This window comes from Arabidopsis thaliana, chromosome 2 (assembly GCF_000001735.4).
Source record: "Arabidopsis thaliana chromosome 2, partial sequence".
In the NCBI taxonomy this organism is placed as follows: domain Eukaryota; kingdom Viridiplantae; phylum Streptophyta; class Magnoliopsida; order Brassicales; family Brassicaceae; genus Arabidopsis; species Arabidopsis thaliana.
In genome coordinates, this window is record NC_003071.7 from 11,378,254 (window position 1) to 11,394,890 (window position 16,637).

Genomic DNA, 16,637 nt, shown 5'->3' on the forward strand with positions numbered 1-16,637 from the left:
CTCGACTAATAAAATTAAGTTTTTTAATCTCATATGTATCCTGCAATTATGCCTTAAAATCTTGGTTTACAAAACCGTCCATAGTAGCAAATAATATCTATTCTCATCTCACTTCGTATCTCTTTTTATGATCTTGATAGTTTTCTTACTAAGTAATTTTTATAACGTTACAAGACAAAGAATTATTTGGTCTATACAATCACACTTGCATAGAAGTTTCAATAAGATTGCATAAAGAAATCAAAATAATTAAAACAGAAATAAAACTTTCGTATATATTTTTACAGAAAATATGTTTCAATAAGAATGCATAAAAAAATTAAAAGAAGAATAGAGTTTAGAAAATATCTTCCATTTTATATGATTTTGAAATCTTTGATGAAATTTAGAAAATAAAGTTTCAAAAAATGTATAAAAGTTATAAATGTTAAGTTTAAACAATGACCTTAAAAATCTATATATAAGTTTTAAAAAACGTGTATTGACTAATAATGCAATCAAGGAAATCTTCCGTGGTAACTTCTGGAAACTTCAAAACTTCAAACTATTAGACTTCTTGTTGGGCAGTGAACGGTGTTGATCGACACTAAGAGAGTTACGGTCGACACTCTTGCCTTGGTTAGAATCCGAATTTGTCCTTCAAACTTGATTTCTTCGATTTAGCTTCAGAATATTCCATAAACTTTCAATGTATCCCTAAAGTGCAAAAACCTGAAAAAAACTAGAAAAAACTCTAGAAAAAAAAAAAAACTCTAAAACCTATATCTAAATCATACCTAAAATCGAAGAAAATCGAGGTATATCAGAATAGACGAACAACTATAAATTGAGAGTCGGTTTTAATTTCATCTACTACCTCAAGTGTGGAATATGAAAGAGGTTCCTCATTTGATTTTGAAGAATTAGGGGCACTTTAGATGGTTTAAGGATGAACTATTTTGTTCACCTCCTTTTATTTCAGCTAATCATAATCTACCATCTAATAAATAAATAAATAACAAAATAACTCATTTAATTATCAAATCTAAGTTCTAACCACTATTTTATCCATTCAAAACAATATATAATCTCGTCTAATTATAAAATCTAAATTCTAATTCTTTTTTGTGAATCCAAACCGTCATTTAATCTCGTATAATTGTAAAATTTAAACTCTAAAATGTATTCCAAACGAAAATATATTTAGAAGTAAATTGATATTTGGAGTGTATATAGAAGTTTCGTTTTCTGGTAAGAAGCTGGTAATTAGGGAATGAATTCGATTAAACTATTTGTGTGATTTGTTGTATTATCATTTATCATAAATATTTGATTGTCACTATTTTGTCAAAAATATTAAATTGTCATTATTGTGTTCAGGTTCTTAGTACCTCAAATCAAACAGATCAAGGGTTTAAGTGTTTAACCAAACCAATCGAATTATTCAAAAATCTTTATAATTAAATGACTGTTTTAATACGCTAAACCACTTAATTGTTTATATCAATACAGGATCTCATTATGGCACAATTATTAAAATAACAGATTTTATCATATTATTTCTAAATGAGCGTTACGTTTTAAACTTTCAATTTTGTATATACACTATAGGTTTTGTGACAGGTCGATTATTATTGATAAAAGCATTGGGTTTACTGTATATTTTCTTTTTCTTTTTCAATTTCTTTTTTGCTAAAATGTTCATTTTTTCTTTTCTTATTTGATTCTGATATGCATGATTATTTCAGGGAAAATATCTACATATCATATTAACAAAAAAAAATACAAATCCATTCTATACCATATACGTTACATTGTGAAAATTATAATAAACTCAAGATATATATATACATATACATCATGGTAGTAGTAGTAGTAGTACACATTTAATTTCAGCAGTTGCACCAACAACTGAGTAAAGGACAAAAAACTATAAAATTTTGCCATCTGCTATTTAAATCATTACGTATTACTAGAAAATGATGTGGAATTCGACAAGAATGAATAATAAAAATTAAACTCACTAGAGACAACTTTCATTAAAAAAAAAAAAAAAGACTTGTATCACAATCATATGAAAGATGAAACAAATTTGCATTATTATCATTTTTATAATTGAAAAAAAAACCTCAATTCGTTGACCCTTCACTGTCCTCCAATGGCGGCCCCTACGCCGTTGGCCTTGCCTCTCTCTCTCTCTCTCTATATCTCTTTCTTGATCTCTCTCTATAAAAGCTCAAATAGTCCAGCAAGCAAAATAATCCAAAAAGAAACAAGATAAGAAGAAACCAAACTCGCAAAGAAACAAAAAGGAAAAAAAAAAAAAAAACGAATTAAAAAAAGAAGAAATAAATCCTCCTTTTTAACACCTCATTCCCTCTTTCTCCGGCACTCAAAAGAGACCAAAGAAGAAAACTTTAGCTCTCCTTTTTGTGTTTTCTCTCTTTTCTTTGTTGGTGTTCCGACAATGGAGGAAGAAAGTAGCAGCTGGTTCATTCCAAAGGTTCTTGTTCTGTCTGTAATCTTAAGTCTTGTAATAGTGAAGGGTATGTCTCTGTTATGGTGGAGACCAAGAAAGATTGAAGAACATTTCTCTAAACAAGGAATTCGAGGTCCTCCTTATCATTTCTTCATCGGAAATGTTAAAGAACTTGTTGGAATGATGCTTAAAGCTTCTTCTCATCCTATGCCTTTCTCTCACAATATTCTTCCTAGAGTTCTCTCTTTTTACCATCACTGGAGAAAAATCTACGGTTAGTTCTTTTTCTCAATTTCCTCTGTTTTTTTATTTTTCAGATTCAGACTCTTCTTATGGTTTTACTCTGTTTCTAATCAGTCAGATTTTTGTTATTCGAAAACCTCTTTTGTAAAAGTTGAAACATAAAACTTTTTGTATATATAAAGAACACAAACTCTTGTGTCTTTTTTTTTTTTTGTTATTTTTCATGATTTTGTTTGAGATTTGCTTTCATAATTATGTACTTTGAGTTTGTTAGTGGAAATTGTTTTTTTTGGTTTGGAGATAGAACCATTGTGATTTGGTCCGATTCTCTGTGAAATGTAACAGAGTGTGTGTTTTCATGTCAAGCAAAGCAATTTTATTTTGTTTTATTACACACATAAAAAAAAAAAAGAGATTTATTTTATTTTATCTGTGTTTGTTTTGTCATGATCAAATTATGATGTCAGTACTTTGATGTGAAAAAAGGAGGCTCTGTTTCTTCCCCACTCTTTCCTCACGGGCTTAGTCATCATTTTCCTCTCTGTTAACTCTTGTCTTCTTTCTTTAGTCTAATTACAAAAACAACAAAATTCGAAAAAATGAAAAATTTTGGTTGCTGTGCAGTGAATTAAATAGCACCAATGTGGTAAATTATGAGAGAGCACTTAGTGCATTAATAGCAACAGCAGTGACCATACCCTCTTTTTTGTCAAAGTTCCCAAGTTGAGGATCTGTTCTTGTTTTACAGCTTCTTTTGTCATCTAATTTTAATTTTCAAAACCAATTTTAATTTTCAGGTGCTACATTTCTGGTTTGGTTCGGTCCAACTTTCCGGTTAACGGTAGCCGATCCTGATTTGATCAGAGAGATCTTCTCTAAGTCTGAGTTCTACGAGAAGAATGAAGCTCACCCTTTGGTTAAACAACTTGAAGGCGATGGACTACTTAGTCTCAAAGGTGAAAAATGGGCTCATCATCGAAAAATCATTAGCCCTACTTTTCATATGGAGAATCTTAAGTTGCTTGTACCAGTTGTGTTGAAGAGTGTGACTGATATGGTGGATAAATGGTCCGATAAGTTATCAGAAAACGGTGAAGTTGAGGTAGATGTCTATGAGTGGTTTCAGATTTTGACTGAAGATGTTATTAGTAGAACAGCTTTTGGAAGTAGCTATGAAGATGGTCGAGCAGTTTTTCGACTTCAAGCTCAACAAATGCTTCTTTGTGCTGAAGCTTTTCAAAAAGTCTTCATTCCTGGCTATAGGTAATAAACTCAAAATCCCTTTTCAAAATATTTTTAGTTTTCGATTTTTAAACTTTTCTTGATTTTTCGATTTTTTATTTATTTTTCTCTAAGTAATATTGGTTTTGTTAGTTTATCAATTTTGATTTTCTTGATAGATTTTTTCCGACAAGAGGGAATTTGAAGTCTTGGAAGTTAGACAAGGAGATAAGGAAGTCGTTGTTGAAGCTGATAGAGCGGCGGAGACAAAACGCTATAGATGGAGAAGGGGAAGAATGTAAGGAGCCGGCGGCGAAGGATTTGTTGGGATTAATGATTCAGGCAAAGAATGTGACGGTTCAGGACATTGTGGAGGAGTGTAAAAGCTTTTTCTTCGCCGGGAAACAGACAACTTCTAATCTGCTGACGTGGACGACCATCTTGCTATCCATGCACCCGGAGTGGCAGGCCAAAGCACGTGATGAGGTCCTCAGGGTCTGCGGCTCACGTGATGTCCCTACCAAGGACCATGTCGTTAAGCTTAAAACGGTGCGCTTTCTCTTTCTGTCTTTGCTTTGTTTTCTTTCAATTTTGGAAATATATCATTAATTACAGATAAAAGGCGAATTGTTGATAGACAGTTTCCGTTACCGTTAATTATGGTCTTTTTGTCGCCTAATCTATAAATTTTATATGGCTATAATTCTACATCCATATCAAGGCAAGTTTCAAGGGCAAAAGGGTATATGTACATAGAAGATATGTTGATGTTTGTTTTACCTCTTTCAAATTTGCAGTTGAGTATGATCTTGAACGAGTCTTTAAGGTTGTATCCACCAATAGTAGCTACGATTCGACGCGCTAAATCGGATGTGAAGCTAGGAGGGTACAAAATCCCATGTGGCACGGAGCTTCTAATCCCAATCATAGCGGTCCATCATGACCAAGCCATTTGGGGTAATGACGTGAACGAATTCAATCCAGCTCGGTTTGCGGATGGAGTGCCGCGTGCTGCCAAACACCCCGTTGGCTTCATACCGTTTGGCCTCGGAGTTCGTACATGCATTGGTCAGAATCTTGCTATACTTCAGGCCAAATTGACACTCGCTGTAATGATCCAACGCTTCACCTTTCACTTGGCTCCTACTTATCAGCATGCACCTACCGTCCTTATGTTGCTTTATCCTCAACATGGTGCACCAATCACCTTCCGGAGATTGACCAATCATGAGGATTGATGAAAGATCTTCAACGGTCAAAAATTTGTTCCGGACTTGGAAGAAAAATGTCTCAAGCTTTCATAACTGACATGCTCTTTTTGTTGTCTTTTTTTTTTTTAACTTTCATAAATATATAGTTTTAACTTTCAAACCATTGTTTTTTTTTTCATTCCATTTTTCTCTAAAATTTATTTTTATCAGCTTCAATTTGGGGTTTTCGGTTATGCGCGCAGCTACTTATGCTTTATAAGCTTGGGATAGTGATGTTTGTTTTTTTTTCTTCCTATTTTAATCTAGGAGTAGGAACATGATTAACATCAAAAAGAGCACTAACAAGTATGTTAAAAATTTGCTTCGATTTGGTATTTTGTATGTATTGTAACATATATGGGTGTAATTTCTACACATTTTTCGTTTCATGTTGTCTCTACCTCATGGATTAAGTCGAATTAAATTCTCTTAGAAACTTAATTTTTGTTATGCTTGCTAAAACTTAACTAATTGATGTAAAAACGTTAAAATATATATCTTGAACCTATCATGGTAGATATATCATTATCATTAAATGAAATAATCATTAGATGAACGCCTATTATATACTAAAATAAATTGCATCTAAATGGTATCATTCATGTAGGCGTGATGGACTTACATAGTGTGCATGTTTTTGACACTCGATGCTAACAAAAGACCGACGTAGAGCTCATTTCTTAGCTAGAGTACGAGTGTCAAGCGAAAACTTTCATGCTCTGGCATCGGTTACAAGTATACATGCAATTAGCCTATCTTTGACAAACTTCACACGATCTCCACATGTCTGCCTCTCGCCAAAAATATCACTGCAATGCACTTCCTTCTTTTACTATAAGATTTCTTTTATTTTTTTGCCAATGCTTTAGTTTTAAACTACAAAACAATTATTAAAAGAAAAAGATTATACAAGTGTTTGCCAGATTCATTTTATTATATGAAGTATTTGACATAACTAGAACATAAGTTACATAACCATCAAATTATACCAAAATTTAAAGAAAAATATTTGTTGCGAAAAAATAGAAAATTCATATTAGACGTAGTCAAAAATATGGGAAAAAAGGAAAAAAAATAGTACCCAACCGACTTTATCAAAAAATAAATACTTAAACTAAACATTAATAGACACTAAGATTATAACAAAAAAAAAAAAAAGAAAAAAGACACTAGGATTTATCCAAAACTCCAAATCCCAAAAGGAAAGGGTTTATCTCATACAAACCCTCGGCTCTATATAAACACTTGTAGCCCCTCTTTAAATTTTTCACAAACGATCTCACTACTTCCATAAATAATTAATCTCTCTCAAAACTTCTTTCTCCTGTTCCAAAGTTAAGAACCAAAAACACGATCATGGCTTTGATTAAGAACAACATCTTTTTCACTTCTTTGCTGATTTTTGTGACTCTTTTTGGAGTTGCCGTTGGAGGAACCGTTCACAAAGTCGGCAACACGAAAGGATGGACGATGATTGGAGGCGATTATGAGGCTTGGGCTTCTTCAAGAGTTTTTCAAGTCGGAGACACTCTGGTCTTCGCATACAACAAAGATTACCACGACGTCACGGAAGTCACTCACAATGATTTCGAGATGTGTGAATCGTCTAAACCGCTAAGGAGATACAAGACCGGGTCTGACTCAATCAGTCTAACCAAACCGGGACTCCAACACTTCATATGCGGAGTTCCTGGACACTGCAAGAAGGGACAAAAGCTTCAAATCCATGTCTTACCGGCCTCATTGGGTCACGTCGCTGTTCCGGTTCCTGGACCGGTCCGATCACAAAGCTCTTCTTCGTCTCCTTCACCGTCCCCATTGGTTGATCCACCCGTTAATAATGCTCCACAGTATCAGATGGGACCAACACCAGCTTCACATAGCGCAGCTTCAGCAGACTTTATCTTTACTTTCTCTTTTGATCTTACTTTGATAGATTTATGCACATTTTTTATTTTATTTTTTATCTTAGTTTGATAGTTCGTAGTTTTTTTTTTTTCGTTGTGTAGTTTTTGATTACTTCAACGTAAGAAAAACTTTATGAAACGATCTTTATGTATATCATATTTTCAATAGCTAAAAACTACTACAAAAATAAATGTTAGGGAAATCTTCCAGATTTTATTTTGGTATTCTATCAAACTTTTTAGTGCCTTAAAATCTGTAAAATATACAAAGTATGAAGGTAATCAAGTTCTAGCAGCAACATAGATGAAGAAACTAAATTATAAATCCTTAAATTAACATAATATTTCATTCCTCATTTTAAAAACTTGGTCTTGAACCCCAAATTCAATAACTACTCACACATATCGTTAGAAAGAAAGATAATGTAACATGTTTAAATCAATAAATATAGAGATAGGGGTTCATGAAAAAAAACAATGTAGAGTTAAAAGATTAGACTCGTCAATTTTTATATAGCAAAAACAAAGTTTTGGATAGGAAAAATATGTGAAAGAGGTCTTTAAAATTCGAGCATATTGGAAACAATATATATCCAAATGGGCCATGTCCGGAGTCAAATCGAATTTGGGCCTAAAATTTATATGTGGAAGTGGTCTGGCATTCTGGTATATCCTTTGGTTCGGCATTAAAGATTAGACTCGTCAATTTTTATAGCAAAAATTAAACGAAGTTTTGGATACGAAAAAAGATGTGAACTAGGTCTTTACAAATCCAACATATGGTCCTAAAACAATATAAATCCAAATGGGCCATGTATGGGCCAGAGTCAAATCAAATTTGGGTCTAAAATTAATGTAGAAGTGGTCTGACATTATGGTGTAGCCATTGGTTCGGCTAGCCTTGGACAAAAAAACAAAACTGAACCAAACCGAACCAAACCAAACCAAACTAAAAAAAGGGTCCGGTTGGGTTATGGATACAACTAAGTATCCGAATGGATCTCAGTCACACTATCAGTTAATAACCGAACTGAACCGATAGATAATTATATAATTATAGATTGTTTGGAAGTAGAATCTAAATACCTTTGTAAATCTTGATGCTAGCAAATCTCGCCAAACAAATAACCATCTCATCACTAGCTTGTTCAGAGGCATTGAAAATATGCTCGGTAGTAATTGATCCCACAAAGTAAAAGGTAACCTTTCATCACTACAGAAAAGAAGAATAATCAACCAAAATGAATTGAAAACATCAAACATAATTTATTTATGAATGAGAATACAAACATCTCATATCTGTGTTCAAAATCAATCTTTTTGTTCGCTAATTGTTGACATAAAGAGTCTCCATTTCACAAACGTTTATGATCAACAATTTCTTGTACAAGTAAAAGATCATAATAATAAGTAACCTACGGGTAGGCAAACTGTTTTTTGGTTTAGGGTTGGTTCAGATTTTATGGTTTTTTGGTTTTACAAAAACTGAAACCATATAGTAAAAGGTATAGAGACTACCACAACACAAAGAGCTGTTTAAAAGACTTATTCTTATTGATAATAAACTTTTGTTACAAGTATTATCTCAGTTCTTACTTGATCTAATCTACCCAAAAGATCAACCCCGACTAAGAATAACTAAGCTCTAATTCTCTTCTCTGTTTTTTATCACTAACCCGTGAAGACGAAGAGAACTACACACTCACCTTCAAGCTTTTGCACGGCTTTGAAGTTTTTACTTAGTATCGAAAAATATCCCAGAGTGCTCAAAGCGGCTCACCCTCTGCTCTAGAATATTTATATCAATTCCCCAGAACCCTAACCTTAGGATCTCCGAGAATCTCTTGATATGGAATCTTCCTTGTTTCCAAGCCTATTCCTTTCTTTATTCTTCGATATAATATCTTCTATATTTTCTCGATGAACCTTGTCTTTGACACCTCTCCAAGTTAACTTCCATCCTTGGCTCTTCACATCATTCGCCTTAGCTTGCCACGTTTGCTCTCGCATCCATGTCTGCACATCAAGCGTCTGATGAAACCTGATGCAGCGTCCTGAAATCCATCAACGATCTGATCACCATCAGCTGATTGATTCACTCTGCATCTTCATATAGAAATCGTATGTAATTTAGTTTGGTCAAACTTTCGGTATCATGAATCATATCCCTAGTTGTAACTAATGGCATGGTTCTCAAAAAATTCTTATACCCAACAAGAAACATAGTGCATTATGTCCCAATTGATGTATTTGTTCAATTGGTTTCATGAAACAATACAACGATTGTCTAAAATTGGGTAGGGAAGAGTTTAGGCCTGACCTGAATATTTGCTGAATAAGGCTTGGGTCAAAACTTTTGTAACTGGGCTTTGAACACCTTATTGGGCGGAAGTTTGCAAAGCCCACCAGATAAATATTTGCTTGATGAGTCTCTAAAAGTCTTGTAAAGATTGATATTTAATCTATGTTTATGGTTAAGGTTATTTCAGAATATTGTGGAGAGCAAGTAAAAAAAACAAAGATAGGAAATTATGATATAACAAATGTGGATGATTTAGGTTTAGGAAATAGCATTTTGTTCAAATATGTGGAGAATACACCATAAATGTTTATTTTCTTATAGTTATCCAAGAGGTTAAATGGTTTAGGTAATCGTAATTAAAGATCAATACGCTAAACATATGTAATTATTTTTTGCGTCAGCTGGATTTTATTATGTCAATTTCAATTACTTAAATCCTAATGCCATAATTCAGTAGCAATTTAAATAATAAAATAAATTAATTTGGATATCTATTCAAATGTACTGTCTCTTCGAAGATAATAATCAAACTTTAAATTCAACAAATATCATCAAAGCATGAAAATTCAATTGTTTCCAGCTACGTATTAATAGCTTTAATGTGGAAAAAGAAATATTAATAGCTTTTTTCATGGAAAAAAGAAAAAAAGAAAGAAACTTTACTTTTAATAGTATATTTTTGTCTGAGCCAATAAAAGAAAAATAATATTTTGGTTTAACATATTTGTCCCTCGTGATAGATTTGATTCGTTCGTTCTCCTTCTCCTTCATTAAAGACTTCACGATCCCACACCTCCACACACATTGACTCACACACACACACTTCTCTCTCCAAGTTCAGAAAAACCAAAAATGGGTTCTTGTCGGAAAACCACTTCTGGTTTTCAGCAAACCCACTTCTTGTAATAAAACAGACAAAACTAGAAAGAAGCAAAAAAGCTTCGTTTTTTTTTTCTCTTTCTCCAAAAAAAAAAACCCCCCCAAATATGGCGTCAATTTCATGGGTTTTGAATTCTCTATTCTCGATATTGCTACTGACTCAGCGAGTCAACTCGGAATCAACCGCAGAAAAACAAGCACTCCTCACTTTCCTTCAACAAATACCTCACGAGAATCGTCTTCAATGGAACGAGTCAGACTCAGCTTGTAACTGGGTCGGAGTCGAATGCAACTCAAACCAATCTTCAATCCACTCTCTCCGGTTACCAGGAACCGGTTTAGTCGGTCAGATCCCATCAGGCTCCTTAGGTCGACTCACTGAGCTCCGAGTTCTCAGTCTTCGTTCTAATCGTCTCTCTGGTCAGATCCCTTCAGATTTCTCAAATCTTACTCATCTGCGAAGCTTATATCTTCAACACAACGAATTCTCCGGCGAGTTTCCGACGAGTTTTACTCAGTTAAACAACTTGATTCGTCTTGATATCTCATCTAACAACTTCACTGGTTCGATACCTTTCTCAGTCAATAATCTCACTCACTTGACTGGTTTGTTTCTCGGTAACAATGGTTTCTCAGGGAATCTTCCTAGTATTAGTCTCGGTTTAGTCGATTTCAATGTCTCTAACAACAATCTAAACGGTTCGATTCCGTCTTCATTATCAAGATTCTCAGCTGAATCGTTTACTGGAAATGTAGATCTCTGTGGTGGTCCGTTAAAGCCTTGTAAATCGTTTTTTGTGTCTCCCTCGCCGTCTCCGTCGTTGATTAATCCTTCTAATCGTTTATCCAGCAAGAAATCAAAGCTTTCGAAAGCTGCGATTGTCGCGATAATCGTCGCTAGCGCGCTCGTTGCGCTTCTTTTGCTAGCTCTGCTTTTGTTCTTGTGTTTAAGAAAAAGAAGAGGAAGTAATGAGGCGAGGACGAAGCAGCCGAAACCGGCGGGAGTAGCTACAAGGAATGTGGATCTTCCACCGGGTGCTTCGTCCTCGAAAGAGGAAGTAACGGGGACATCATCGGGTATGGGAGGTGAAACAGAGAGGAATAAGCTTGTTTTCACTGAAGGAGGAGTGTATAGTTTTGATTTGGAAGATTTGCTTAGAGCTTCTGCTGAGGTTTTAGGTAAAGGAAGTGTTGGAACATCGTATAAGGCGGTGTTAGAGGAAGGTACCACGGTTGTTGTTAAGCGGCTTAAAGATGTAATGGCGTCTAAGAAAGAGTTCGAAACACAAATGGAAGTTGTTGGTAAAATCAAACATCCAAATGTTATTCCATTAAGAGCTTATTACTACTCTAAAGATGAGAAACTTCTCGTTTTCGATTTCATGCCTACCGGAAGCTTATCTGCTCTTCTCCACGGTTAGCATCTATTATCTTACTCAATTTTGCTCAATTTCATTGTTACTACACTATTAGTTAGATACATTGTGTAGAATCTTGGTTAGGTTTTGAGTTCTTATGGTTATGGTTATGGTTAAGATTTGGAACCTTAGTGAGATTAGGGAGTGATGATTTGATAATATTTTTCTAATGGATACTTGTGTGATTTTGCTTTGCTGGCAAGAAAAACATTCTTATTAGACTGCATCACATTCTTTAGATATTTTATTTTTGTTGAATTGTGGTAGTTATAGCTGGAGTTGTTATGCAATTATTAAAAGAGAAAAGTGTGTTGCCGACATTGTTATGTGTCTGTCTGGTTAGTGTCATAATAATTTATTTCATAATTTTGCTTCTCTCTCACTCTTTAAAGATTGGAATAAAGGAAAAGAAAAAGACTCTTCCACATGGGCTTTTCTCATCATCATATCTTAAACTCTTTTCCTTGAAGTAAACTTTTGTCTAAATGAGTGATGGAACTAAAGAACCTTTAGAATATGAATATTTTAATTTACTGAAAATGTATTTACAATTTAAAGCTTTAACCTAAGTTATGATGGGAATTATAATGTTAAGCTAGTACTATGAACATTTTGGTCTTTTGAAACTGTGTTTACATTTTGAAGTTAACTTGCAATATCTGGCTAATAGGTTTGTGTTTGTTTTAGGGAGCCGTGGATCAGGGCGAACTCCGTTAGATTGGGATAACCGTATGAGAATAGCGATAACTGCAGCGAGAGGTTTGGCGCATCTTCACGTTTCAGCCAAATTGGTACATGGAAACATTAAAGCTTCAAACATCCTCCTACACCCAAACCAAGACACTTGCGTCTCTGATTATGGACTGAATCAACTGTTCAGTAACTCGAGTCCACCAAACCGTTTGGCGGGTTATCATGCTCCTGAAGTTCTCGAGACACGGAAAGTAACTTTTAAATCGGATGTGTACAGTTTCGGGGTGTTGCTTCTTGAACTGTTAACAGGAAAATCACCAAACCAGGCATCACTTGGGGAAGAAGGTATTGATCTACCTCGGTGGGTACTCTCCGTGGTTCGAGAAGAATGGACTGCTGAAGTATTTGACGTTGAGCTGATGAGGTACCACAACATAGAGGAAGAGATGGTTCAGCTTCTTCAAATCGCAATGGCTTGTGTATCAACGGTTCCTGATCAACGACCAGTAATGCAAGAAGTACTAAGAATGATCGAAGATGTCAACAGAAGTGAGACAACCGATGACGGGTTAAGACAATCGTCTGATGACCCGTCAAAGGGATCAGAAGGTCAGACTCCTCCAGGAGAATCAAGGACGCCACCACGATCAGTCACACCTTAGCAAATGAATGGAATTGATTAAGAAGAAAGCAGCTTTAAAGTTTTTCTTGTTTGTGTTCACCTTTTTTTTTTTCTCCTCAAAAGGAGATAAAGAAAGGGATGAGATAAGTGTGTGAGGTCTTTGTTAGGTGTGAAGGTAAAGCAAAAAAGACTGGACCATCTCTGCATTTGGACCAACTTCTACAAGATGGCATCTCCCATCTATTTTTTTTTCAGTCTTCGAGATATTCTAGTGGTTATTATTTTTTCTTTTATTTGTATTTGGTGTTTACAATTTACAGGTTTAAATCAAAATTCAGTCTAAAACACTTCCAAGAAACTCACTCTTTTGGGTTTTATGCATAGTCACTAATTCTTCAGCTGTTTGAATAGATGATCTTTTTTTTTTTACCAAAAACTAAAACAGATGTTACTTTATTAGTTTACATTATTATCGACGTAAAATGATTTAAAAATAATAACTTGCATGTAGGAAGTATATATATGTGTCATATAGTAGTAGAAATAGAAAGAAAGAGATCCGGGTCGTCTTATTTGAACATATCAAGCGACTAATCAGTCATATGAGTCATTAGATTAGATTTGCTACTTTTCATCATACAATATTTTCCAATTGAAAGTGAGTTTTTTACATTTGCAATTAGATACAAGACCAAAGCCAAAAACAGTTTCCACTTTTGAAAGCTTGCTAGTAAGTCATTATGAATATGATTATTTCAAACATTAAGCTGTTAATAATTATAAAACTTTCATATTTAGTTGGTGGTCTGCATTTGGATTATTAAATAAAGATGCAAAAAATATCACAAAAATGCTCAAAGATTTCGTAACAAATGCTTCCAAAAAAACGCACACATATAACTAGTAAAATGTAACCAAAATATAACAAATTTACAAATTAATTGAATTTTAGTATAGTGAATTCTATTCTAAGTATCATTACGTGAGATTTTCTTATATAATTATTTGCTTACATTTTGCATGCACCGGATACATAATACCAAAATATGCATAGAAACACCATTTATCTGATAAAGTAGGTGTTTAAAGCTTTGGTATAGTTGTTGTGGAAATTAAGTGACGATAAAGTTTGTATCATCAAAAATAAAAATTCGTTTCTTTCAACAAGAAACCGTTCATAAAGAAGAGTAACAGGTTAGGAGGAGAAGAGAAGAAGATAGAAAATATAATAAACTAGAAAAGCAGCCACAAGTATTCAATCCTCCGTACACCAGTGTTTGATAAAACTTTACTCCAACCGTGTATTATTACTCTTATCCTACAGCATCTAATAGAAAAATGAGGAGAAAGTGAAAGAAACAATTTTCGGTTTGAGAGACGAACAAGGGACTCTTCTCACACTTTCTGTTTATGATTGGTCTAATTGAAATACTCTTCCATTAAATATTAGGAATAGGATTTGCGTTCACGCTTAAAATTGTGTTTACACTTAAATCAAGACACCCAAGTTGAGAGAATAGATGTTGATGCTCTCATCTTCTCCTTTTCTGTTTCCATGTACAAGTTCTACATTTTTATTTTGTTAATGTTACATTTTGTTTATTCTACAGTAAAAAAAAAAAAAAAAGAGTGAATTTTTTTTCCTAACACTTACTGTTGTGTAAAGAATCTCTGAGCTGTAGAGATGGCCGTATAGCACAATAGTTTTATCAACAGCTACTAAACAATCACATGAGTCACATTACATTATTATAACTTAAAAGAATGTCAAATAATATGCACGCATCCATACATAGATTATATAGGTTATAGGATGATACAACCATACATGAGGATGTATATCCTCATAATTCAACTTATTATGGAACTTGATTAAAAGAGTAATTTAAGGGAAAGCAACATTAGAATTTGGAGATGAAATCAAGGATAATTTGGAGAATCTCCTGAGGCTTTTCTTGGTTAATGAAGTGAGCCACTCCTTCCATGACCACAGGCTCTTCAAGCAAAGGCACATCTTCCTTAAACTGGGGACCATGTATATATTCCTTCACACCAGGCATATAGTAGACCAGATCAAGCTCCCCTATCACAAACTTTGTAGGAACCTGGATTTTGCTTCCCACCCATGGACCCAACAACTCATTGTTCCTGCCATTACAAGACCCATTCAACACTTCTTCCTAAACAATAGAGACAAGACTTGTCTGGTTCAAACTTACCTGTTGAAGTTACGGTAGTAATTGACTGGACCAGAGAAGCCTTTCTCTTCAAACTTGCTGACGAAGTAAGCAACATCTTCCTCCGTTAGCCAAGACGGGAGTGGTATAGTTTCGCCTTTGGATCCCCAAAAACTTTTGTCCTTCGGGATAATTACCGGTCCAGGAGTTCTATAAGTGAGTAGTCTCTTCATGACTCTCTCTGTTCCAACCTCTGCAATCTCAGCTTCTACATCTCCAAATTCCTACACTCAACCATCTAACCTAATAACTAACTTTTCCTTCAAGTAATTATCTACAAGACTATAAAGAACAAACCTGAAACCTGCAGATATAGTAATCATCGCCGTAGAAAGCACGCATGCGATCAACGGGCTTCACCGATGGATCGGTTGGCCGGAAAGAGAACGGAACACTGAGGTTGACCAGAGCTTTGACTCTATCTGGTCGGAAGAGACATAAATACCAAGCGATGAGAGCTCCCCAATCATGTCCAACCACAAAGACCTTCTCATCCTCTGAGGCGGTTAAGGCGGATATGACGGCGATTAAGTCACCAACGATGTTGAAGCATGTGTAGGAAGAGATCTCAGCGGGAGCATCGGAGTCACCGTAACCACGTAGGTCAGGAGCGACGGCACGGTAGCCACGAGCGGCGAGTCCAGGGATCTGGTGGCGCCATGAGTACCAAAGCTCAGGGAAACCATGGAGGAGGAGGACTATAGGACCATCGGAGGGACCTTGGATTGCTACGTGAATGTCTATGCCGTTCCCTCTTACCTTTCTGTGTTCCATTGTAATTACTTTGTGTGGTCGTGGCCAAGGCTTGAGTGACTAATCTTTTATACTAGATAGATACCAACACGTGTTAATATAATTACTCATTTATCTCTAAAAGTTTTTTTTTTTTTTTTTTTTTTCTCTCTTTTCTTTTGCTATTGTGTGCTGTTCTTAGTCAATATCACAATGGCATTTAGCGTCAAATCCAAACCCCGTACGAGTGCAATGAATTGAGAATGAATTGACGACTTGACATTTATAAAATTATGCAAGGTTGATGTCACAAAACTAAAAAGATGCGTTGTAAACTTTTCTCAGACTTTCTATTGTTTGTGGAATCAAATTCAAAAGATTTTGGATAGAAACGTTCTAAATCGAGTAAAGATGATATAACATTTTTCTGCAATTTTTAGGCTAAAAAGGAGATACATGAGATGTGTTGAAATTTAAGAATATCTGACTTTTTAAATCGTGGAGTAACTGTGTTTCTTTAGTTGGCAAATCATTAACCAAATTGACTTATTTGTTTCCTTTTTGTAAGTATGGAAAGAATCTTTAGAGGATTGACACACAATAAATGCATTTCTTGAATACAAAGTTGATGAGTCTTTCATATACATTAGTCTAAGAAAAATATTTGGGTTAACT

General features: G+C 34.6%; 4 protein-coding genes across 4 annotated transcripts; 3 read left to right on the forward strand and 1 right to left on the reverse strand.

The window, feature by feature from the left end:
- The first annotated feature begins 2,209 nt into the window (after window positions 1–2,209).
- On the forward strand, window positions 2,210–5,568 carry BAS1 (Cytochrome P450 superfamily protein). The gene is made up of 4 exons (NM_128228.4): window positions 2,210–2,732; window positions 3,499–3,964; window positions 4,102–4,471; window positions 4,720–5,568. Exons 1-4 carry the CDS (start codon window positions 2,447–2,449, stop codon window positions 5,158–5,160), a joined length of 1,563 nt encoding a protein of 520 aa, NP_180239.1. The 5' UTR covers window positions 2,210–2,446; the 3' UTR covers window positions 5,161–5,568.
- A 960-nt stretch (window positions 5,569–6,528) lies between these two features.
- Window positions 6,529–7,149, forward strand: AT2G26720 (Cupredoxin superfamily protein; the record flags this gene model as incomplete). Its single annotated transcript, NM_128229.1, has 1 exon — window positions 6,529–7,149. The coding sequence occupies one exon, from the start codon at window positions 6,529–6,531 to the stop codon at window positions 7,147–7,149; it is 621 nt and encodes a 206-aa protein (NP_180240.1).
- Window positions 7,150–10,044: 2,895 nt separating this feature from the next.
- AT2G26730 (Leucine-rich repeat protein kinase family protein) lies at window positions 10,045–13,429 on the forward strand. The gene is made up of 2 exons (NM_128230.3): window positions 10,045–11,676; window positions 12,366–13,429. Exons 1-2 carry the CDS (start codon window positions 10,368–10,370, stop codon window positions 13,031–13,033), a joined length of 1,977 nt encoding a protein of 658 aa, NP_180241.1. The 5' UTR covers window positions 10,045–10,367; the 3' UTR covers window positions 13,034–13,429.
- A 1,166-nt stretch (window positions 13,430–14,595) lies between these two features.
- Window positions 14,596–16,110, reverse strand: SEH (soluble epoxide hydrolase). The gene is made up of 3 exons (NM_128231.3): window positions 15,528–16,110; window positions 15,213–15,454; window positions 14,596–15,141 (listed from the first exon to the last, which is right to left on the reverse strand). Exons 1-3 carry the CDS (start codon window positions 16,002–16,004, stop codon window positions 14,895–14,897), a joined length of 966 nt encoding a protein of 321 aa, NP_180242.1. The 5' UTR covers window positions 16,005–16,110; the 3' UTR covers window positions 14,596–14,894.
- Window positions 16,111–16,637: the final 527 nt, after the last annotated feature.

Bases quoted from the DNA above. Each gene is read 5' to 3' on its own strand.
- SEH (NM_128231.3), bottom strand. From the start codon at position 16,004: ATGGAACACAGAAAGGTAAGAGGGAACGGCATAGACATTCACGTAGCA. The intron at 15,455-15,527 runs GTTTGTTCTTTA...GGTTGAGTGTAG, and splicing joins ACTATATCTGCAGGTTTCAG to GAATTTGGAGATGTAGAAGC. The intron at 15,142-15,212 runs GTAAGTTTGAAC...TTGTAATGGCAG, and splicing joins TACTACCGTAACTTCAACAG to GAACAATGAGTTGTTGGGTC.
- BAS1 (NM_128228.4), top strand. From the start codon at position 2,447: ATGGAGGAAGAAAGTAGCAGCTGGTTCATTCCAAAGGTTCTTGTTCTG. The intron at 2,733-3,498 runs GTTAGTTCTTTT...TTTAATTTTCAG, and splicing joins TCACTGGAGAAAAATCTACG to GTGCTACATTTCTGGTTTGG. The intron at 3,965-4,101 runs GTAATAAACTCA...TTTTCTTGATAG, and splicing joins GTCTTCATTCCTGGCTATAG to ATTTTTTCCGACAAGAGGGA.
- AT2G26730 (NM_128230.3), top strand. From the start codon at position 10,368: ATGGCGTCAATTTCATGGGTTTTGAATTCTCTATTCTCGATATTGCTA. The intron at 11,677-12,365 runs GTTAGCATCTAT...TGTTTGTTTTAG, and splicing joins CTTATCTGCTCTTCTCCACG to GGAGCCGTGGATCAGGGCGA.